Genomic DNA, 25,535 nt, shown 5'->3' with positions numbered 1-25,535 from the left:
CAAGTCTCCTTGTAATCCTCTCTGTGCAAGACTCAGAAGGAAAACACAATCACATCAAGTGTTTCCTATCTCCTTACGTTCTTATCATGAGATGCGTGGACAGTATGTCCGAAAAAATATCAACAATTTTCCGGACGGTTTCTCTAACTGTTCCTCCGTTTCCCACCGTCTATTCTCTGAGATGCCGAAAAGCCCAGACAACTCAGGAACGCAGTTCCCACATTTTCGAGGTAAGGAAAGCAGCAAAACACGGAATCCCCTCCACACTGAACCAATGTCCCCACACTGACTCCCTGACGACATGAACACTTTGTAAAACATTTTGAAAACTTCTCTGAGGTACAGTATACCTGTCTGTAGATACGAAGGGTAATTTAGGCAAATGTTGAATGCTTTATTATTATTATTATTATTATTATTGTTGTTGTTGTTGTTGTTGTTGTTATGAAGTTATTACACGCTTAATCACCTAGTGATTAAGAAGACATCGAGAAAACAATACCATCAAAAGAGAAAAGAAAAAAATGAGCACAGGATAAACTGTAAGGCAATCATCCTTCGACACTTGTAATAAAATGAGTTTTTAAGTTTCGTTTTGGAAAAAAAAGTCCAAAGTTTTGTCTCTCGAAGAGACGCGGGATCTTTTAACGAATACGCGACTTCAAACGCAGCCGGCACAGAAATTTAAGCCGAGGTGGGAGACGCCGCCGAGGTCTGAAGGAGCTCGCACACTGCTGTAAGAGGATACCGCCGGTCGTGGCCGACACCTCCTCGGCAGACCGTCTGTCCGCTGAGGAATTCTGCAGGACAGCCAGTTTACTGCAGCCGGGAGACAAGGCTGACCAGAGGGCATGGGGTTTTCTGGGAGGGGCGAGAGGGAGGCGAGACGCCGGAAGAGCGAGCTTTCTCGACTGTATTTTTAATTTTAATCAGGAGTGCTAAGCCCGGCCTCCCCTCTCAGCACGCCCAGCCGGTATTTCTGGTTATTCAGTTTTTACTTTGCGGTATTGGTCCTGCCCAAACAGATAACGTCTGTAAATTCCTATTACTGTCGGTTATTATTTCCACTTATTATAACATTATATCCCTTTTATCTTTCTGCATCCGGCCTGAAGTTTTTATTATTATTATTTTCATTGCACTGCTTGTTCACGTGTTATCGGATTTCTTTGCGCCGCGAAATGCCGTGCTGTGTCCCAGTAATGCTATTTATTTTCCATATTGAACTGCAATCTGAAATTAATTTCAAAATGAAATGAAATTAAAGTGCTTTTCTGATTATTTTTTTGTAACGACCGATGCAAGCACTGGCACAAGACAGATGACTATAGTATTATATTTAATTATTATAATAATTTGATTCTCAGACAGGAATGATTTAATTGTAATTATTAATTAAACAACATTCTAATATAATATATACTAATTGCGATAGATGTTACAATCATATTCATATTAGATATTATCCATTACATGATTTATGGTGATTTTTTTATTATAATAGACTGTAACATGCCCGGTGTTTTAAGAAATGGGCACCGCATGCAAAATAAAGGGCAAACCCAGTTCATGTCAAAATCACGTGTAAAACACCCGAGCGAGGCCTCTTTTAGAATATTCTGCACAGTTTCGTTTTCAATATTTTAGAAAAGATATTGCCACTGGGGAATCAGTCCCGAGAAGAGCAACTAGATCTGGATCAGAGAAGCTGACAAGCAGACCTGCTACACGTATTCAAAATCCTCACAGGCCCTGACCCAGTGGACGTCTTCAGAATGAACAGCGCGACTCAAATGAGAGGACTCAAGTGCAAACCAAGTGGTAGTGCGTCTACAACCGGGACCAGGAGGCAAGTCTTTACACAAAGGGTGGTGGGGGAGTGGAGCAAGCCGCCCTGCCATGTTGTCAAAGCTCGGGTCTTGGCTTCTCTCAAGAAACAGCTGGGTGAGCCACTTGGATCTGTTATCTAATGACCAAACAGGATTCACCTCCAGAAAAACCTTGTTTCTCCTCTGGCAGAAAATCCTTTCTTCTGTTTGTTTTTTTAGAACCCTGCTTTGTTGACCAAAGCTTCAGTTAACATCAGACTGCAGGCTGGGCCAGTGCCCTCTGTCTACCGCTTGCCCAGGGCAGCATTCCTCTGACAAAACGGCCTGCTCTGGTCTTTCCCACATACCCTCTGACAGCTATGAAACTGAAGAGTGTCTTTTCTCACGGAGCCAAATGTCGCAGAGGTGCTCTGTCCACTGCAGTTATGTCACATTGCTTGAGGCACAGATGGCAGATGGGCGTTTCGATTGGATTTCTCTCTCTAAAAGAAAGAACAGTTCTTTCCTGGTCCAAATCTTTAATCCCCAGTGACAAAGACACACACACACTCGTCCACAGAGTCCATTGTCACCCTCGCACACACACACTGGTCCACAGAGCACGTCTCCCTCACACACACACACTCGTCCACAGAGCACATCGTCACCCTCACACACACACACTCGTCCACAGAGTCCATCGTCACCCTTGCACACACACACTGGTCCACAGAGCACGTCTCCCTCACACACACACACTCGTCCACAGAGCACGTCGTCTCCCTCACACACACTCGTCCACAGAGCACGTCGTCACCCTCACACACACACACTCGTCCACAGAGCACATCGTCACCCTCACACACACACACTCGTCCACAGAGCACATCGTCACTCTCGCACACACACACTCGTCCACAGAGCACGTCGTCACCCTCACACACACACTCGTCCACAGAGCACATCGTCACCCTCGCACACACACACACTCGTCCACAGAGCACGTCTCCCTCACACACACACACTCGTCCACAGAGCACGTCTCCCTCACACACACACACTCGTCCACAGAGCACGTCGTCACCCTCACACACACACACTCGTCCACAGAGCACATTGTCACTCTCGCACACACACACTCGTCCACAGAGCACGTCTCCCTCACACACACACACTCGTCCACAGAGCACGTCGTCACCCTCACACACACACACTCGTCCACAGAGTCCATCGTCACCCTCGCACACACACACTGGTCCACAGAGCAAGTCTCCCTCACACACACACACTCGTCCACAGAGCACATCGTCACCCTCACACACACACACTCGTCCACAGACTCCATCGTCACCCTTGCACACTGTAGGGAAAACCGGTTCAGGAACGCCAAATATGTAATCATAGTGGCTCTCTGAAGGCACCAGTTCTGTAGGGTTTGGGCATTTACTGAGACAATTATTAATTGTAGCAGTTAATCACAAAGTTGATTCTTTTGATGGCTTTAGAATCCAACCATGCGACATAACTCAAACAACGCGCACACACAGGTACTAATACACGAGGATACATTTATTAATACATAGAATATGCATATAAACCTAACAGATCTTATCGAGAGGGTTATCAGAATACAAAAGATATATATTCAATCAGTTACAAAGTGTTACACACATCAAGAGGACATACGTTCAGTATATCATTCATTAAGACCGTTTCGTAAAGTGAACTTGGTTACAACTTCTACATTAGATACTCAAACAAGTACATAACTCTTAGGAATTAAATTGATATCAACTGGTTGGGATAACAATTGAATTCTCGAGCTGTAATGCATTGAAGTTGAATACTCATCCAATCTCTGGGGATTCAGATCTCCTGCGGGCACAAAGAAACAGTTGCAGGCTGTTGCTGTCCAATCCGCGCTCTCTGGCTCCGTGCCAGGCTGTGCTGTGCGGCTTGCGACGGTGCGCTGCTGATGCTCATTGTTGGCTTTAACTAGCAAAGTTTGTGCACAGGAGAAAAGATGACTGTGGGTCCCAGCAAGTCAGGAAGAGGACCGGTTTGTTCCTGATGAAGAGCTAGTTCTGAATAGTAATTCAGCTGTCCACAGTTCCGACCTGTTCACGAGGCCTGCTGCTGGTTACTCTCTGGCAACCTCCACTCTAGACTCTTAGAACAAAGGAAAGTTCTGGCACTCGGACACACTGGCCGTTCCGGTTGTCCGGGCTGAGTCTCAGGATGGTCAGGAGGCGCGCTGCGAGAATGTCCTGCCCTTGGGAGCCTTCTGCTCCTGGGCCGTCCTGCCCTGGAATTCTCCTTTGAATTCCCTTTAGAATTGTTGAATCTGAATCTGAAACTGAATCTGAATCTGAATCTGAATCTCACAGGCTCTCTGTGTTGCCTGTTTTTACCTGGAGGAACTTCAGCTCATTGATTGGCTGAAAGTTCCATGGGCATCAGAGTCCCACGTGGGTTACTCGGCCCTACCGGTCCCTGATTGGTTGATCAAGGTGAGATATGAGTCACTTACTCCTGACACTTAGAAATGCAGTCCAGATGTCCAACTGGCACTCCCTAAACAGATAGGCGCCAATGGATGACCATTGATCATGATAGCCAGGCTTAGCTAAGTGCATCCCCCTTTGGGAGCTGTCCTTATCAAAAGAAAACATCTTGCATGAATGGTTTCTCTGTGGCTGCACCACAGAGATGAACAGAGAAATGGGGCCTCATTTGGGAAGCTCAGAAACACTTAATTCTGCATTATTATTAAGCCTCACCGCTACAACACACACACTCGTCCACAGAGCACGTCTCCCTCACACACACACACACTCGTCCACAGAGCACATCGTCACCCTCACACACACACACTCGTCCACAGAGCAACATTCCCTCTTTCAGTTTTAATGGCCTGTGTGTGCATAAAAATTCAAGTCGTGCACATTTTTTCCCCAGTCACAAAAACTTGTGTGCACTAAATTGATAATGCCGATGTTACTCTCAACAACAACAAAAAAACTTTCCAAGGCCTGGCGGATGAAGGCAGAGCACAGCAGGTGGAGGGGAGGGAAAACTGGCCAGGCGGCTGTGTCCGCTGTACCGCGCGGGAGGAAAACGGGCCTGCGTCACACCGCAGGTCCCCACGCACGACCTCGGAGTCTCACCAAACCAGGCGGAGTGTCTGTTTGGTGGCAGAAAGTTCACACCCTGATGTAGAAATTAATCTGAGGTCCTGCTGCGATGAAGGTTTAGTGCTTTTTAACGAACAGATGCCAAAAACAGCAACAATGGCTACAGAATGGAGTGCGAGGTGAGACTCCAGATTATCTGTGATCACTGGGGCTGGCGCGCCTGATATTGAAAAAGAGAGCAGGCGAGCCAGAGATCTGCTATCTTCATCCCAGATACGATAGGATACAGTACAACCTTACAGTCCGATTTCTCCTAAATTTGTTTTGAATCCAAGCAGCTGTGTTTTACAGGCGCATACAGGACATATGATACATCTATGATTATTCACACGGGTATACATGGCCTCTATGTATATGCATGTGCTCTACATACACATGTATACAAACAGTATAGACATCAATATACACATGCGAATGCACATACTGTAAATGCAAATCCATCCACCCATCCAACCACTTTATCCAGTACAGGGTCAGAGGGGAGCCAGAGCCTATCCCAGCAAGCCACAGGCTCAAGGCAGGGTGCACCGTGGACAGGACACCAGGCCATCGCAGGGCAAACTGACTCGGGGACGACTTTCCCTGTAACCAATCAACCCACACAATGATCTTTTGACTGCAGGAGGAGCCTGGAGAACCCATGATGAATATGCAATCTCCACACAGCTAGCTCCCCAGGTCTGGAATTGAACCCAGGACCCCAACACTGTGAGGCAACAATCCTAACCACTATTTCACTCAGTACGTCTACATGTACTGTACATGGGAGCAAGTTGGTACATGGTTTATTCTATGCTGAAAAGAGAAGATAGAAAACGCAGCATTGTGTTTCTCCACAGCAGAAATGCTGTTTCTTTTCTTCTCTTTTCAGTGCGGAATAAATGCATTACTTGTTCCTATACATAATCGTATACATATACATAAGTAGCTCAGGTGGGTGGATGCGTCAGCATGCGCAGGCTGCAAAGGAAGAAGTAATAGGTTTATTCCATGCTGAAAAGAGAAGAAAGAAAACCATGTTTTCACAACAGGCTCCACGGCCGAAACGTTGTGTTTTATTTCATCTCTTTTCAGCATGGAATAAGCCTATTACTTGTTCCTTTACACATACATATACATGTCACGGGTGTCTATAAATTCGTGGGGGAAAAAATGCCATTCAAAAAATGAAAGTAGCGAAAGCAATTAGTGAGGGAAGATAGTACAGGGCAGGTGGCCATTCCACATTCACGACACTCTCGTTTACCCTGAGGTTGTGAATTAGTTAAATCTGAATTCCTCAATCACACCCTCTGATCGTTAGGGTTAATTGTCATTTTCCTGCGCACAGTCACAGCGATACCTGCGCTATTACGAGACGTCATTTTCATTTCGGGCCGTACAGCGAGTAACCAGCTGATGTGGTCGGACATTCACAGCGGGTGTCGCTCAGGACTCACCCTGCTTTGAGATGTCCAGTATTTCTGATTTCTCAGATGTTACTCCGGTTTTCCAAGTGCTCTGAGAACTGGACTCGGAATAGGACAAGTGTTTTGCTGTAAAGCAAGAGAGAACTTGTCAGTGAGTGCGTCTTATCTTTGATACTAACAGTACTAACACTAATACTAATAATTACCTTTGATTTTATGTATCGGCACACCGAGCGAGTTTCAGAACAGCGCGTCAAAACTAAATTAAAAAACAATATATATAGATCAGCAAAGCTGAACCAAGACAAATCTCCACCCTTGGGAAAAAACAAGAGTTGTTGTTTTTTTTAAGTGAATGCTTTCCATCTCCAACGTCTTTGCTCAGAAAGACTCTGGCTCCAGAGTGGCTGTTCTGAATGTTCTTTTAAACTGGGGGGACACGAATCGAATCGGGAGCCGGGGTATCTAGTTCTGCCGATTCAAAAGACGTTTCTTTCCTCCTCGTCAGTTGTCGCTGATTTTTTTTTTGCTTGTTGCTCGGAGCGTGGTACTGTAGCTCACCAGATTGGTTCGCCTGCGTAGAATTCCTCGACACCCCCCGCCATTTAATACAACGGTAGCGTTGCCACCTTGTAGCCTCATCGTGCCAACAAACACACACACACACACCAGGGCCAGGTTTCCCAGAACCCAATTAACCTACTCTAGTCTTTGGATAGTGGGACGAAACCAATCAATCAATCATCAATCAATCAATCAATCAAAGTGAACTCGGAGGGGGGCGGGAAACATACAAACTCCACACAGACAGTACCCCAGATCAGCGATGAGCCCTGCCCGCCCACGCTGGGGGGAGGCAGCAACGTCAACACCAGAGAGAACTTGCGCAGGGTGAAGCTCAGAACAGGAACTGAGTGTGTGATTGTTTCCTGTTGGGGCGTCAGAAAGCAGGAAGGCAGCTCGCTTTTACAGGAAGTAGCAGAGATTACTGCCTCTGCCACTACCCCTTCTAACCATAGGAAGAAGAGGTTCAAGAGCACAGGTGAGGACAGCACGGTTGACAATTCCGACTGATAGGGACCGAGTTGATGAGGGCGGGCTGCGCAGTGACGCTGGGGGTGCCCAGACGTCAGAGCCCAGGTCCAGGGGGTCACTGTGGTCCGGGGAAGACCCTCCTAACAAAGCTGGGTACGCCATTACTCCATTACCCAATGTCCTGGCTTACACCACAAGCACCTCAGATCAGTTAATGGACAGAAACAAGTCGCGAAGTCTGTGAAATGGAATGGGTAACACACTGAGTAAGGAATCAGAATGAGTGTTTTAAAGATAGACGGGAGAAAATTAGAAGGGGTAGCATTCTGTGACGTGCTGTTTTATGTGATGTAATGAAAGGTAGAGGTAATTATTGTTCTGTGTAATTGTTATTTTCTGAAGGTGAATGAAGTTTAATCATTCGAAAATAAAGGGTATTCATACTCCAAGAAATACAGCTATGAAATAATCCACAAATGTATAACTATATTTTTCAGGCGTATTTATTATGTATTATTATACACAAGAATAGGGGTGAAGGGGGAGCTGTCGTTTGTGGGTATATGTTTCCTGTTCTATAACACTATTATTTATTATATAAATGAGAATTATGGAAAAAAATTGGATGGCAATAAAAAACAAGAGAGATCAATAATTCAATCATAATTCACTTTATCATTACTCAGTAGCGGGCAGCACGGTAGCTCAGTGGTGGAAGAGGGATGTGTGAGGCGAAGTCAGCCTCAGAATTAACAGCATAGCGCTAGTGGGGGTGCGGGACCCCAGCTTCTTCCAGGAAACAGCTGGATGAGATCCTCCGGTCAGGACAGGAGGCTCTTCTTTACACAGAGGGTGGTGGGGGTGGGGAACAAGCTGCCCAGCCATGTTGGTAAAGCCGATACCCCGGCTTCTCTCCAGACACAGCTGGATGAGATCCTCCGGTCAGGACAGGAGGCTCTTCTTTACACAGAGGGTGGTGGGGGTGGGGAATAAGCTGCCCAGCCCTGTTGGTAAAGCCGATACCCCGGCTTCTCTCCAGACACAGCTGGATGAGATCCTCCGGTCAGGACAGGAGGCTCTTCTTTACACAGAGGGTGGTGGGAGTGTGGAACAAGCAGCCTTTTTTTCAAGAAATAGCCGGGTGAGCGCAGTATATAAAAACAAGAGTTTTGAGTGTGGTGTAAGATGCAAACCAATTAAGTAAAACCCATTCTCAAGAAGAAGGTTTTGAGCCTGGATTTGAAAGTGCGTAGGGAAGGTGACTCTCTGATATCCTTGGGGATAGAATTTCTTTGGATCTGGGGAACAACAAGAGAATGCCCGCGAACCCAAAGTACGTTTAGACTGTCATTCCAACAGTATTTGAAAAAGCAGTTTTATTGTCTTTAGCATTTGCACTCCTTACCGAACAAGATGGACCACAGCTCTCCTGATCCTTTGTTTACTTTGACTTTTCCTCTTAGCGCTAAACGGAAAAACGCCCGCTTCGGTCTCCCGTACGTCATGGACAAAAGCAGCGAAAAAATGTGTCTGTCTCGGGTCCAACTGAAAGTCTCTGACACAGAGACGACACCACAGGTGCTTCTCTGACTGGGACTCACTGCTGCACTGTGGCGATGGATGAATCCAGTAATATACCAGCACTTGACAAGACGTACAATATTCCTTCACACTTTGGACAGATTCTTTGTTTAGATCCTTCTCACTGCCTCTTCCAGTTCAGGATCGTGGTGGAGCCAGAGCCTGTTTCAGTAACAGCCGCAAGGTAGGGTACATCCTGGACAGGATGCAAGTCCATCACAGGACACACACAGACATACACTCACACCAGGGCCAATTTTCCCAGAAGCCAATTAACCCACAGAAACAGGTGGAGAACATGCAGACTCCACACAGACAGCACCCCGGGTCCGGAATTGAACCCAAGGCCCCAGCGCTGCATGGCATCATTGCTAACCGTGCCGTCCTTCTTTGATTGGATCACTAAATAATTTTGTTTTTTTCATTGTAGGACATCAGGGGAAAAAAAACAGGGGCATTAATTGTGATTTTCCAAAAAGTCACAAGAATGAAAACCGTTTCTTATTTTTCTCGCACAGCGCAGCTCCTGATCCTACAGTTTGTTTTGCCTTAGTTTGTTTGCTTTCCATCTTATTATACAGACGTCATAGTGTCAATAAAACAACCTTTGACCGATCTCGGGACAGAGACTAAATTTCCCTACGGTACGATAATGGGCAGTATTTCTCTGCATAAACTCAGAACGTCTCACGTTCAAGATGCCATATGTCACAAGTACAGCCTTGTTCTCACAGTGTGCAGACAGGTGAAGACGTGTATGGTGCAGTACACTGTCCAGTATATACCGTAAAAACAAAGTCCAATTTCCAATATACAACAGTAAATGACAGCCTGCTGTTTGCAGTACAAAAACCACAACATTCAGTCATCAGTGGTGATGACGAGTGGTTCATCGGTCAATTTGCATTTGGCTCTTAGTTTTCCATGACACTTATGATAGTTGTGATATCCAGTACCTATCATGATAGCTATGGAAATAAAAACTGCTTCTGAACGTTTACTGTTTTCAGGTGTTATGTGCGGGCTGGCTTCATCACATCCCCCACACAGACTGCGCTCTGGAGAGAACTCCCCCACAGGAGAGAAAGTATATATAATGGTAAAGAACATTTTCCATTTGTAGTCAGGGAACAACTAAAGACTTTAAATTGACTGCGTAGGAACATAAACCGGCTATATGCACAAACACATAAAGGTCACATGAGTAAGCCTCAAAATGTATGAGCATCCTGGCTGGAAACCTCCCTCTTTTGTGTCACATGAAACACCTGGTACAAAAAGCCACAGCCTTTTCAGGAACCTGTCATTCTGCATCTGAACGGGAGAGAAGACACTGCGGCTCACTGGAGAGAAGCCCCACAGCTGACCTGCAGGAACAAGGCAAGACTCTGTCCGCTCTCTTGAGCTCGGGCTGACCCTGACTCCTCTTGCTTCTCTACCATCGCCTTCACTTACAGCTGTGCTTCTGCACACTCAGCTTTTACAGCAGATATGTGCGTTTACTCGTAATCTATCTGACTTTGTATAGTTCAGGTGGGGAGCTGCGTCAGTATGCGTAGGGCTGCAAAGGAACAAGTCATGGGTTTATTCCATGCTGAAAAAAAGAAGAAAGAAAACACAACGTTTCGGTTGTGGAGCCTTCTTCTGGTGTGAGGTCACACCTCACACGCTCACTCTTTCTTCTCTTTTCAGCGGGAATTTATATATACATGCAAAATATATATGCAGGTGCATATTTACTTGTAAGGTGTATAATGTGTGAATGCTGTGAGAATGCTGACCAAGCTCACAGCCATCATGAACAATGCCTCTCATCCGCTTCATGGGACTGTTACTGGGCAGCGGAGCACTTTTGGCAACAGACTGCTCCAGCTCCGGTGTTCAAGGGAACGTTTCCGCACGTCTTTCCTCCCGGCGGCTGTCAGGGTGTATAACGCTGCACTAGGCTAGGACTACTCGCCCTTCATCTGCTCGTCTATGGACAGCATGTTGCTCCATTGTACTTTTTGGACAATCAGTTTGTTTAAACCTATGCACATTTTGAACATTTTTTATTGTTATTGCACATATTGTGTGTTTTATAACTATTCTGATGTCTGTTTTGCTTGTCTTGGGCTGGACTGCTGTAACACATCAATTTCCCTACGGGATTAATAACGTCTTATCTATCTATCTAATACATATTTATATGAAATGTGTGGAGTTTGCATGTTCTGTCCACGGTTGAGTTGGTCTCCTCCGGGTGCGGCTGTTTTCCTCCCACACTCGAACGGTCTCAGTGGATCGCAGCTCTTGATTGTCCCCTGTGGGTGTGGGTGTGGGTGTGGGTGTCCGCGTGTGCGTTTGTCCTGGGTGTGGCCCACCTCCAGCATATTGACTGAAGGTTAGATCGCGGCTCGCCGCCACCCTGTCCAGGGTTAGACGGTTACGTGTCGGAAAATAAACATAATGGATGTGTCGGGCTGTGGTTCTGTAATTGCTGATGTAGACAGAGGTTTTTCAGCATTAGAAGAAAGCTGGAATCTGACACACCTTCCCACCTTCCCACCTCAAACAATAGCAAAATGGTTACCTACATAATAATATTTTTCAACCAAAGGCTTCTACTCTATATTTATTCTGTATACTTATGAAACGTCATGAAACTGAATGAGTTTCCACTTATCTTCTATGGGGAAAGCCTTAAAGCTTTCAAAAGCCACTCTGATCCAAAGGATTTTCAATGCCCGCGCCTTACCCTTTGGAGCGGTGTTTTGTAGTGCTGTAATGCTCCAGGCTTTGTGTAATAATACATCACTTCTTTGCAACAGTGCACTATAGGATACCATATGGTCCAGATCTATAGGGTACAACACTGTACTAGGTCCAGGTGGGGCTGCACATTGGTGGTGGAGGGGATCCCCATTACCTGTAAAGCGCTTTGAGTGGAGTGTCCAGAAAAGCGCTATATAAGTGTAAGCAATTATTATGATGATGATTATTATTATTACTATACTATAGGGTTGGGCCTTTTCATTCAGGATTATCCTTTAAATGACCAGTGGAATTTAGCCAACGAGTCAATCTTGATACGTTCCTGGTGGATTTCTTTGGGATTCTGCTGTAGATGAACTACCGTGACTACGTCTGTGCACGTGGAACGATCCTATCCCTCTCCTCCTCCAGATGGATCAAAGACTCAGCGTCGCCCTCCTGCTCCTGGGCCTGACGGTTCTTGTGGACGGACAGACTGTGACAGCTCCGTTCACGGTGAGAGGCCTCCACGCGCTCGCTGTCGACAGGCAGAGCGGTCGTGAGACACAGTCTATTTCAGCAATAATAATTATAATAATAATTACTATAGCCAGCAGCTCTATCACCCTGCAGTTCACAGCTGGCAGCCCCACCCAGCAGATGTGTGTCTGGTCAGTACCTGGATGGGAGACTCCTGGGAAAGCTAATCACCCGGTATAGTGGCAGGGCCACTATACAACAGGGGGCGCTGTCTTTCAGATGAGATGTTAAACCAATGTCCTGACTCTCTGTGGTCATTAAAGATCCCCGGGTATTTCTTGAGAAGAGCAGGGAGTTATCCCAGGGTCCGGACCAAATTTCCCTCCTCGGCCTTTACTGCGGCCTCCAGATTGTCCCCATGTCTGACTGGCTTGCACTTGCCCTGCGATGGACTGGCACCCATCCAGGATGTGCCCTGCCTTGCGCTTGTTGCTTGCTGGGCAGGCTCTGGCTTCCCTCAACACCGTATGGTATAAAGCGATTTGGCAGATGACATGACAATCATAAGTATTATTATGCTCCATTACTCTCACCGCACACCAGCTCTCAGTGGGAAGGGGAGCAGAGTGATGAAGCCAGTTCAGAGAGGGGGGTTATTAGGAGGCCATGACTGGTAAAGACCAGGGGGAATTTTGGCCAGGAGACCAGGGTTACACCCCTACACTTTTCGAGAGACACCCTGGCATTTTCAATGACCAGGGTGAGTCAGGACAGGGTGAGCACCCACTACTGGCCTCACTAACACCTCTTCCAACAGCAACCTTCCCAGAAGTCTCCCATCCAGGTACTGACCAGGCTCACACCTGCTTAGCTTCAGTGGGGCTCCCAGCTGTGAGTTGTGGCCGCTGATATATTTATTCTTTATTCCTGTCTCACTCTCCACAGGGAAACATCACCTGGAATGGCTGTGGAACTACTAAATTCTGCATTGGCGCTCCCACAGGCTGCGACCCGGCCTCCAGTGGAGACTGTGTCTTTGCGTCCACCGCCAGAGACCCAGTGGACAGCAGCGGTGTCTCTTTTGAGCTCCAGGGCACGTCCAGCGGCTACATCGCCATCATCTTGGCTACAGGAGGTGTGAGCTCGGTACGTGTGTCCAGAGCTGACCCGTCAGCCATCTTTGCCAAGCGAGAGAACGCGGGCCTTTGGCCCTGTGTGGTTTTTGCGATGACACGGCTGTAACGGGGCTCACCAGGATGGTGTTAACGTTGGAGCGAGGACTGAGACGGATTCTTTGCCTCATAAGAACACTTTACCAGCCATATACAATTTCTTGCATTAGGAATTTGTCTTTTCTCAGACCCCAGCTTGCTCTCCATGAGACACAAAGACAGGGAGAGAAGCTTAGGGTCAGAGCACAGGGGCAGCCATTTATACAGCACTCCTGGAGCAGCTTGGGGTGAAGCCATCATGGGATTTGAACCAGCAACCTTCTAGTCACAGACACAGCTCCTTAGCCACAGAGCCACCACACCACACCACCCGGCTATGGTCCTATCAAGTGATGATCAGCTCGGAAAAAAAGTCGGCTGTGCCACAGTCACGCTCATTTGCCCAGAACGTCATTCATTCCTATCCCGTCTCTCATCATCGCCCAACCCCAGGGCCCACAGATATTCTCTGTGCATTTCGGGATTTTAACATTACCCACCAATAATTGACTGCTACAAAACAAAGCAGAACTGTGGCATTAATGCATACTTCCGCTCATACTTCCCCACTGAACAATACATTTATTTTACTGGCAACTGAACCTGCCTATACTATCTCCCACGTACAGTAGATTAACATCCCTGTAAAGCAGGTGATCCATGTTTGCTAAGAATCTTCTGACAGAATCCGATAGCATCTGATAGTTACTTGGTCGTACAGTAACTAATAATAATTGCTTACACTTATACAGCACTTTTCTGGACACTCCACTCAAAGTGCTTTCCAGGTAATGGGGAATCCCACTACCACCACCAAATCTGCAGCCCCACTTGGATGATACAACAGCAGCCAAACTGCGGCAGTCTGCTCACCACACATCAGCTAGCAGTGAGGAGGAGAATGGAGTGATGAAGCCATGCTCATAGATGGGGATTATTAGGAGACGCTAAACACTGTTCCACACCATCTTGAGCAGCTCCACCCCTCTGGATTCTGTGTTTAGCGTGTCTGATATATATGTATCATCCCTATTGAGAAACACCAACTAACTGGAACAATGCAAGTTCAATGCAGGACTACCCAGCGTGCAGCCACTCCAATCCACTCTATCACAGAATTTTGCTGTGAGCAGATCCTCCATTATTTAATTAATAATGTAAACAGGATCAATCTTGGAACTTAGGCAATGTGTGTCTCAAAGTACTACAACGAAAAGAGAAGGATCTGGCCTCTTCCAGAACGCATCTAGCATGGAAAGGTACAGTAACACTGAAGATTTTAGTCCGAGATATAGGCTTGCCTGTCAAGATGTCATAAAAACTGGTTAAACACTACCACTACCACTATCATATTTTTAAGTTATGGTTTAAAATCCACATTTGTTTTACACGTTTAGCTCCTTGATGCGGTCACTGAAACAATCACTGATTGCTTCACTCAGTGACGAAGACGCTCACAATACAGACACTTCATACAAAACGCCCGGTGTGCCAGGGGAATTTATTCTGCAGCTGTCTGAACAGGAGGTACGGAGAGCTTTCGGAAAGGTGGAGCCACGCAAGGCTGCCGGCCCCAAAGGCATCCCCCCCTGTGTTTAAAAGGCACATGGAGCACAGCTGGCCCCTGTCTTCACTGTAATATCTAACATGTCACTATCCCTGTCTACTGTCCCACTGTGCTTCAAGAGGACTACTGTCGTGTCCCTGCCTAAAGCAACCAAGGTGTCATGTCAGAATGCCTACCGCCCGGTGGCACTCACCTCAGTAGTCATGAAGTGCATGGAGAAACTGGTGATGGGACACATCAACAGTATTGTCCCAGACTCCCTGGACCCTCTGCAGTTTGCTTATAGGAATAATAGGTCAGTGGCCGATGCTGTCTCACTGGCCCACAGTTATCAGTCTTATCAGCAACAGTGATGAAACCAGCTACAGGAGTGAGGTAGCAGAGCTGGTGGAGTGGTGTCACAACAACAACCTCACACTTCACATCGGCAAAAAACAAAAGAGATTATTGTGGACTTCAGGAAGGCATCACAGACCCATCATCATTCACTGGGCTCTAGTCGAAACTGTCAGCACCTTCAGGTTCCTTCGCCTCCAGATCTCTGAGATGCTAAGCTGGCCAGAGAGCACTGCTGCCATCCTCACTAAAGCCCATCAGCGCCTTCACTTCCTGAGACAGTTAAGGAAGTGGGGGATGAGCAAGACAACACTCACCAATCTTTACCGTAATCCGATTGAGAGTGTCCTACCCGGCGGTATTACGGTGTGGTATGGTGGAGCCACAGGACAGGACAGAAAAGCCATACAGAGGGTTGTGAGGTCTGCCCAGAAAATCACTGGGACCGAGCTACCCTCCATCGACCAGATAGATCTCAACTCTCATGTCTGTTTGTCATTTGTGCCTATTGTTTTCCCTACTGTAACTGAGTACAGCTGAATGAGTTAGTATTCCAATCCACTTGTTGTAAATGGCAAATCAAAAAATCTTGAACCTTGAATCTTGGAAGACTTAGTTCAGCTGGGCATTGCTGGGTTATCAGGAAGACCGTAGACAGGCTTGCTCAGTCCATCACCCGGAAATTGCCTTGTGTCCACAGGGAGACGCCTTTGAATGCACTCAGGGTGGAAATGGAACAGTTTTGTTCCTTCGTGCATACTACAATGGATCCAGCCTGAATCCAGAAAATGTCAGTGTAAGTATCTTTATCTGGTGGGTCTGTACCCACAAAGTGTTTGCGGTGTTGGGGGTTCAGGGGAGCTGGTTTGCGTCAGGTAGAAATGTTGAGACTGGAGGTTGGACTGGAATTATCAGGGAAGCTGTCTGTTCCACTGTCTTCATTATTTTTCTGTCATTGCGTGTCCCGGAACATTTTCCTTTCAACAAAAATACACTATAAAAAGACACATTTGAAAGAAACTAAGTGAACTTTTTCATCTTAAGTAATTTTAAAGGCATTTAAATGTACAGTCAGGATACCTGCAAAAGCCCTGCATTTTGACAAGCAGGTTAAAGCACTCTGTTAAAACTCCCTCTCATTCCAGAACACTGTTTACAACATCACTGGCTCTGCAAAAGACAACATCATTAAGTGCACCTTCATTGTGAAAAATCTCACCACAACAAATGGCACAGCTACAATACTCTATAACATCTCTCTGGCTGTTGGGAATGTCACAAATGGTAATGTTTCTGTGATCGTGTGTCCCTCATGTTACGTGCTTGCTCTGTTTGTAAAGAACATCAATTTCAACGAACAGCAGACAACTCAGCCACTAGACATCATGACATGAATATACTTCCGATCATTCCCAGACAGAAACAGTCAGTGGTTGGGTTAATGAGTTGGGGTAGGTTGGGTTGAGTTGAGATAGGCTGGAGGGGTAAGTTGAGTTGGGGTAGGTTGGGTTGAGTTGAGATAGGCTGGAGGGGTAAGTTGAGTTGGGGTAGGTTGGGTTGAGTTGAGATAGGCTGGAGGGGTAAGTTGAGTTGGGGTAGGTTGGGTTGAGTTGAGATAAGCTGGAGGGGTAAGTTGAGTTGGGGTAGGTTGGGTTGAGTTGAGATAGGCTGGAGGGGTAAGTTGAGTTGGGGTAGGTTGGGTTGAGTTGAGATAGGCTGGAGGGGTAAGTTGAGTTGGAGTAGGTTGGGTTGAGTTGAGATAGGCTGGAGGGGTAAGTTGAGTTGGGGTAGGTTGGGTTGAGTTGAGATAGGCTGGAGGGGTAAGTTGAGTTGGGGTAGGTTGGGTTGAGTTGAGATAGGCTGGTGGGGTAAGTTGAGTTGGGGTAGGTTGGATTGAGTTGAGATAGGCTGGAGGGGTAAGTTGAGTTGGGGTAGGTTGGGTTGAGTTGAGATAGGCTGGAGGGGTAAGTTGAGTTGGGGTAGGTTGGATTGAGTTGAGATAGGCTGGAGGGGTAAGTTGAGTTGGGGTAGGTTGGGTTGAGTTGAGATAGGCTGGAGGGGTAAGTTGAGTTGGAGTAGGTTGGGTTGAGTTGAGATAGGCTGGAGGGGTAAGTTGAGTTGGGGTAGGTTGGGTTGAGTTGAGATAGGCTGGTGGGGTAAGTTGAGTTGGGGTAGGTTGGGTTGAGTTGAGATAGGCTGGAGGGGTAAGTTGAGTTGGGGTAGGTTGTGTTGAGTTGAGATAGGCTGGAGGGGTAAGTTGAGTTGGGGTAGGTTGGGTTGAGTTGAGATAGGCTGGAGGGGTAAGTTGAGTTGGGGTAGGTTGGGTTGAGTTGAGATAGGCTGGTGGGGTAAGTTGAGTTGGGGTAGGTTGGGTTGAGTTGAGATAGGCTGGAGGGGTAAGTTGAGTTGGGGTAGGTTGTGTTGAGTTGAGATAGGCTGGTGGGGAGTTGGGGAAAGCTGAGTTGGGGTAGGCTGGGTTGAGCTGAGAAAGGTTGTCGTTGGGTCATGGTGAGCTAGGATGGCTTGCAAAATATATTATTGAGGCCACTGGACATCTGACAAGTCTGCCTTATGAACATTCCCAGACAAGAACAGTCTGCTGTCTCTGTTTGAGCTCTCTTGCCCAAACAGATGAAGAGCACATCCAACAGCATTTCCAAGAACAAATAACAAACGTCTGTCCTGAACATGTTACTTGATGAGGCTAAACACTGATATCCTGTTGTAACAATCACTATAACCATTAGTGTCTTATTAATCACATTCATCTAATGTCTTTGGAATTTCCAAACTGCCATGACAGATGTCTGTATGGCATTGATAAAACATGTAAACCACCATGAAGCAAAGTAACATGTCATATAGTTACTTAATGACCACAAAATGCGCGTAAAATCTTGCTTTGTGTCACCTCAATGTGTACAATGCTTGGTAGCAACAGTTAATAAAGACAAACTCAGGCGTGTTTTGAAAAATTTCAGGACCATCTGTTAAATTCCAAAGCAGCAGTGCAGTGAATCTACTGTCAGTCACACCAAATGGTAAGAAACCACTTTGCACATCATCCCAGCTTTTAGGGGAAAAATAATGGCCCCTATTCCATAGCAGTTTAAGCCATTTCAGGTTTTGCTCATCATCAGCAGCAATGGAAAGAAGGAATAGAAAACAGACAGTCAATGGTACACATTCGTCTACAAAGATAAATTATTCAAAAGTTTCCTAAATGGCCATACAACATTACCAGTTAATACATTATCTATAATAGGACTTGGAAGGTGCACATGAAAGTCTCATCCCTTCAACTATAGAGAGCTTTAAATAAATCATACAAGCCTGCCACACCTTCTGAAAAAAAACTTGACTTTATTGCGAGTGAGTAACTCCAGTGCCAGGAGTTTCAGGATTATGGGGAGCATTTAGAACATTTCAGGTTCATGGAGAAGTCCAAATGTAGGCTCTAGATAGAGTACATCTAGCTCATTCCTTTATTTTGTATTTATTATTTGTACTTGGACAACAACACGCTAACAAACCAACAATTCTCTAGCTTCGACTCCAGCTTCGCCCACCTCTACAACGTCATCGAGCACAAGATCATCTTCCAACTCTACAATGTCATTTAACACAACATCAACCAACTCTACAACACCATTGAACCCAACAGTGTCATCCAGCTCTAATTCAGCGGTTCCTTCTGCTACGATTGGAGCTCTCACAGTAAGTAAACTGTGATGCTATTTGCAGTAATTAAATCCATGCATTTTGTTACTCCAAACACACAGATAATTTACTAGTCAGATGAATTCAGTAAAGCACTCAGCTATCTAAATGAATACACAAACAGACTGCACTGATATTTTGGCACTGTCCCTCTCTAAAATACTGATAGAAAATGATAGTAAAAGACTCCATTTGGAATTGACTCAAACTGTGCACCATATATGAAGCACATGGTTACTCTTTATCATGTAGCACACATGTTGACACCTTAGAATAATGTAGAGAGCTCTTCAGCTCTAATTTAGATGGTTTAGAGTTGGCACACATAATGTGAAGATGTTCTATATATGTTCAAGGTCCAAGATTCATTTGCAATTTGATAAATCATTGTCTCTGGCCTCTTTCTTTCTTTACGTTATGGAATCTTTATTCACATCTGAACTATGACCTTTCTGACACGCTCAGACGGTGAGAAGGCTGTGGCAATCTGAATCACAAATCTGTTGGCTGCCTTTCAAATGAGGGATGTTATTAGAAATACCTGGGTGTGATTTAATACTTCAGGCATGTCTGTATGAAATGAGTCAAACCAAAGGAAAACAGAGAACATTCCGATAAAACAATGTCTGCTTTTGTCATCTGCAGGGATCTATCACCAGCGATCAGTGCGGAAAGACTAAAATCTGCCAGGCGGTTCCTAAAAACTGTAACCCGGCTGACACTGGAGACTGTCTTTTCATGTCTGGCAAGAGCACACTAGGCGGGGTCTTTCTTGAGCTCAGTGGACTCTCCAGCGGCTACATTGCTACCATTTTGTCCTCCGACAACATAACGGTGAGAGATCCGTGTGTCGTCAAGTGCCTTCTTCTGCCCTGCTTTAAATTGCCAGCTCCTTCCTTGCAATTCAAGTTAAATCCCATAATGCATTTTCAAAACCGCTCTGGGGCGCAGAATCGCTCGAGGCTTAAATCTGGAGCAGTCAATAGCAACACGTCATTCTGTCCACTAATCCACAAGCAACTTCCGTATCTCCCATCCATTGACCCACCCATCCATTTTCTACTCCGCTTTATCCAGTACAGTGTCACGGGGAGCCGGAGCCTATCCCAGCAAGCAACGGGCGCAAGTTGGGGTACACCCTGGACGGGATGCCAGTCCCTCATAGGGGAGACACAGGCAGAAACACAGACACGCACACACACTCCCACCAGGTCCAATTTCCCCAGAAGCCCATTAACCCACCAGCCTGTCTTTGGACTGTGGGAGGAACCCGGAGCACCCGGGGGAAACCCACACAAACACGGGGAGCATATACAACCTCCACACTGATAGGGCCGCAGGAATTGAGCCCAGGGCCCCAGCACTGCGAAGCAGCAATGCCACCCACTGTGTCTCCGTGCCTGTACCGGTGTGCCTTGCTCAGCGTCCGCCTTCTCTCCACAGGGAGACGCCTACGTGTGCGCTCAGGCCCAGAACAAGACCTTGAGGTTCCTCCGCGCAGACTACAACAGATCCGCGCTGGTGGAAAAGAGCGCGGTAACTGTCTCCGTAGCAACACTGGGATGTTGTGAAAGGGCTCTGACCTCGGGCTGGAGTACTGGGGCGGAGGGGGACCCCAGCTCCTTGTGATTATCCAGCCGGACCCCTGGACTGGCCAGTGCCCCTGTAGGAGCAGGAACTCTGTCCTCAACCCTCTCTGGATGCAGCCGGCTCAGTATGAGACAGCAGCACTCGCCATGTTCAGTGAGGGGTTGAATTGAAAGAATAAATCTTAGTGACTAAATGGATCAATTTGCATAGTCTTGGTGCTAAAATCCATAGTGTCGGATAGTGACTCTTTATTCAGGTATGTTCTCCGTGTGTCATCTTACCTGATCTTCCTTGTTCCAGAACGACATTGACACCATTAAAGGCTCTTTGAACGGCAGCATCCTCCAGTGCTCCTTCACTGCAAAAAACATCCTTAACAGCAGGAGCAAGGCGGCAGCGACACCATACTATGTTATCCTGGCTGTTGGGAATTTTACGAATGGTGAGTTATCAAACCGGTGGGAGGAAATTCAGTCTCGTTGTTATCAGGTCCAGGCAGATGAAAATCCAGCTTCAACCCAGCTCAGACCACTAAAGCGCGACTCTATCGTTTCTCCCAACAAACTCACAGATGAAAACGATGGGGTCGGACGTTTGAGCATTCTCATTTTTTGTTTCATTTTCCTTTCTCATGTCATCTTGAAAAGACTGCTAAGCCGAAATGGCAGGTCCTACAGTTATGGTCCAGTAGAGACCAGTAAAAACTTAACTGGGGGCATTGCGTTTCACAAACGGTTATGGGAATGTGGAACAAGCTACCTAGTTATGTTCGTGAAACTCTGGCTTCTTTTAAGAAATGGTTGAATGAGATTCTCCAGTCAGGAAAGAGTCTTTATACTGGTCTTTATGGTGGGGATGTGGAACACGTTACTCAATCATGATCCCATCAGGATGATATTCTCTGATCAGTCAGCTGATCATCGTCAAACCGATTAGATGGGCCAAATGCTCATTCTTAGCAGTGATATTTACTATATCAAGTGGTATTTACTGATCGTACAATTCACAGACACGCTGAGCGCGCCCGATGTCCGGCTCCGAACCGATAGCAAAGTGGACTTGGGGCTGTCCAGTGCCAGCGCTCCTGCCCTCACCGCAGTGAACGGTAAGACATCTCCCTGCTTTGTCAGGCTCATCAGGAGTCAATTTCTGGAATTCCATTCCCAGAAACCCGTTTCTGAGCGGCATGAGCCCCTTCAAAGGCTGTGATGCCCAGGACCATCAATTATCCAGTTCAGCATCACAGGGGTGCCAAAGCATGGCCCATCAAACAACGGGAGAAGGGCAGGGTACACCCTGGATGGGACACCAGTCCATCACAGGCAGACAGACACAAACAAAGGCACGCACACACTCACACCAGGGTCATTTTTCACAGCAGACAACAAACTTACCAGTATATCTTTTGTGAGATTGTGGGAGGAAACTGGAGCACCCAAAGGAAACCCGTGCAAACACGCAGAGCACCCCAAGAATTGAACCCAGGACCCCAGCACTATGAGGCAGCAATGCTACCCTCTGAGCCAACATGCTATCCTGCAAAGGACCAAGCACTATTAAAAAGCGTGAGCAGGGAGCTGCACCAGTGAGCGTTGGCTGCAAGAGAACAGGCAGTGGTTACTTCCCCACTGAACAACAGAAAGAGGAAACACACTGTTCCAGCTACTGAGGCTTCTTCAGGCTAGAAGGGGAGAGAAGGGTGAGAAAAGGGCACACAGGTGATAGAGAGTGCCCACAGGAATGGGCACACAGGTGAGAGAGAGAGTGCCCACAGTAAGAGGCAGGGAGTGAGAGAGAGTGTTCACGGGAATGGGCACACAGGTGTGAGAGAGTGTCTACAGGAATGGGAACACAGGTGTGAGAGAGAGTCCAAGGTAAGAGGCAGGGAGTGAGAGAGAGTGTCCACAGGCAGGGAGTGAGAGAGAGTGTCCAGAGGAAGGGAGTGAGAGGATCAGAAGGAGATGCATCGAAAGCCAAAACAACCCTTAGAAAGTGTTGGGCTCACTTGAAACCTTGCTGGACCCTGAAGGAGATTGTCTGGCTGAGCACAGCTCACTGTTGGTGCTGTGTGAAGTTCAGGAGTGGAACAATGTTAAAGCTTAATGATTCGCCAAAAACGAATATCGCACCCTCATACCGTATGGTATGTCTTGCTCACGAACCTGGCACACAAACGTCCTTGACATGGATGTCGGAAGGGACGAACCGTGGAATGGCAGGAGAGTGAAAAGACCCTATGCGTAGCAACGAGACGGGGGTTAGCCCGGGCTCAGCTGTTCAGGAATGCCGTATAGAAACCTATGCCCTCAGGTGGCGGACGTGGGACAACCTATTGCTAGGCGGGTTTCAGAACATCCGAACATCAATGCTGAGCGTGGGCAAATGAAAGACCCAGAAATATATAGCCCCAGAGAGAGAGAAACACCGGAAGGACAGCAAAGCACAGGAAACTAGGGACAGGACAGAGAAGGAGCGCCCTCTGCAGCCAGAGGGTATGACAGTCCTCTTCAGGTGTCAGTCTTCTGTGGAAACTGCGTTTCCAAAGACATTGAATTCAAAGCAGATGAGTTTTTTTTGGGATGATCGAAGGATCTTAATTTCTGGCACAACATTGACCTCCATGTTGCACCGTATAGGGCTGAGGGACAAGTTTCTTCGCACTGCATATTGTGGACTCACATCTGTTCTAAAATTAAACACTTTGAATTTCAAGTGTATTCCCCCACTGTAGGTAACATTTATCATCCAGAATGTGGGCTTCTGATATAACACAAGATATTCAAATGATCTGCAGCTGGTATAAGCTGCAAATCAGCTAATTGCAACCATGTGAGCTCGAGGAGCTGAAAGACAATGATTTTATTATCTTATACCTGAGTTTCTGAGTGCCTTGGGTTTCACTTGCAAATGAGCTTGAAAGTGAAAATGTTCTCGTCACTGAATAAAAATGCACAATATTCGTTCCTGATACCTTTCTTGGCATCTTTACAGTTTGTAGTTTCTGTTTACCTCTGGGTTTTTTTTAGTTTTGATACCTGTTTTGTGTTTTAATGGCTTATTTATTGTAGAAATATTGTTCCAGAGTTCTAACAGGACCCCCCTGGACACGAGATGATGCATATGGAGGGGTTTTTATCCCGTCAAGGAACATAATATTGAGCCAAGTGTCACGCCCTCTGCGGCCAGAGGGCGCTCCTTCTCTGTCCTGTCTCTTGTTTCTGGTGCTTTGCTGTCCTTCCAGTGTTTCTCTCTCTCTGGGGCTATATATTTCTGGATTGCATTTGCCTTCACTCAGCATTGACTTCTGGATATCCTGAGACCCGCCTAGCACCAGGTCGCCCCACATCCACTACCCGAGGACATAGGTCTCTTTATGGCATTTCCTGAACAGCTGAACGGCTAACTCCCCTCTCGCCGCTACGCATAGGGTCTTTTACGCTCTCCTGCCATTCCACGGTTCGTCCTTTCTGACATCCGTGACACCAAAATGGGCTGGAGTTGAACATTTTAACTGTACAGTGAATCCACCCCATGTGTTGCTGTGTATTAACACCCAGAATATGAGCTTTAGGCCAACACAGGTCTGTACAGACAAGATCAAATGCAGGTGAACTCACATGTTTATTCACCTGTAGATTGTGTTTTTTTTTGCTGGAACTGGTTAGTCTTGTCCTGAAATAACTACAGCTGCTCTCACACTCAGAAGGTAACGTCTCTCTGTTGCTTCTGCTCTCTGCAGGGATGCTGATCCTGGTGTCTGTGCTGATCTTTGGGATGTACTAGCGAGGACCAGATCAGACCTTAGAGCCTGGAATCTGGGAGTCTCTGGAGAGCCGGCCTAACAATTCGTGTTGAAAAGAATCTGCTTTAATGGGTGTTTTCTGCAATTCTGGTCGGCGTTCAAGATTTGCTGGGACCACCTTTGCAAACAATACAGCTAAAATAACTGGTTTCACTACTGCATTAATAAATAGCATCTCTGTGGGGAGAAAAACAAAGAGGAGGATGAAGGAGCAAAGGAATTTAAATTCTGTCACTTTAAACGTAGTGCCTTTGCTACAGACTTCACTCTCCACAGACAATCCTTCCCTTCACTCCTGTCTGACTATCAGGCGTGACGCTCGCTCCTGAGACAGTCGTGACCCAGCGAGCTGTGAGCCCCTGATGCTGGAATTTGTGACCGAACACATTTCTGCCGCTATGAAATGAGGTCTTGATGAATGTGGTCTGACCTAGCTTTCTTCCCTCGAACCCGGGACCTTTAGGCCGGATCTACCGCGGTCGTGGCTCTGGGGCTCTGGGGCTCGTACAAGTGCACAAGCATACACGGTTCGAGACCTGATGAAGCCTCTTCACTCCAACTGGTGCTGTAGAATCCATAGTGAGAGGGGCTCTGGTTTAAGAAAGGTGGCCTGACGAATGATCTTAATCCCTGAAATGACCCCAAGCCATGACAAAACTTCAGATGTTTGTGTGGAGTGTGGGAAACAGATGAATTTCTATTTCCTGTAAATTGTAACTGTTGTAATATATGTATGTCCTTTTTTTAAAAAGGAAATACACCTAGGCCCAATGTGCGGTTCTGTTCTGTTCCTTTTATCAGCCAACTCACTTTAACGTCTTGCCAACACCTGCCCATCCTCAATAATCAGCTGTAAAAATGAACAATTAAAAAACATTTAATGGTAAAAATGGTCTTGTGCGTTCTGTGTTACCGTGGTATTGAATTCTGCTAGAAGAAAACACTTGATTTTATGTGCTTCTCAAAAAGGGACCTGTCATTGTGTCTGTTACTTCGTCACACATCCGATCTAACGTGTGGGTTTTAGCACCACTGGAACACAGCAGACACCCAACCATGACTGTGAAGA

At 46.5% G+C, this 25,535-nt stretch overlaps 1 protein-coding gene across 1 annotated transcript; it reads left to right on the top strand.

The window, feature by feature from the left end:
- The first annotated feature begins 10,308 nt into the window (after positions 1 to 10,308).
- On the top strand, positions 10,309 to 25,356 carry LOC102698201 (putative ferric-chelate reductase 1). Its single transcript, XM_015346109.2, has 12 exons — positions 10,309 to 10,407; positions 12,193 to 12,276; positions 13,186 to 13,386; positions 16,055 to 16,150; positions 16,500 to 16,638; positions 18,336 to 18,395; positions 18,902 to 19,071; positions 19,720 to 19,908; positions 20,518 to 20,610; positions 20,965 to 21,106; positions 21,674 to 21,769; positions 24,404 to 25,356. Exons 2-12 carry the CDS (start codon positions 12,193 to 12,195, stop codon positions 24,445 to 24,447), a joined length of 1,314 nt encoding a protein of 437 aa, XP_015201595.2. The 5' UTR covers positions 10,309 to 10,407; the 3' UTR covers positions 24,448 to 25,356.
- The last annotated feature ends 179 nt before the right edge of the window (positions 25,357 to 25,535 follow it).

The sequence above is a fragment of the Lepisosteus oculatus genome, chromosome 4 (assembly GCF_040954835.1).
Source record: "Lepisosteus oculatus isolate fLepOcu1 chromosome 4, fLepOcu1.hap2, whole genome shotgun sequence".
NCBI lineage: Eukaryota > Metazoa > Chordata > Actinopteri > Semionotiformes > Lepisosteidae > Lepisosteus > Lepisosteus oculatus.
Note: the sequence above shows the minus strand (reverse complement) of the source record. Positions and strands in the feature narration are given on the sequence as shown.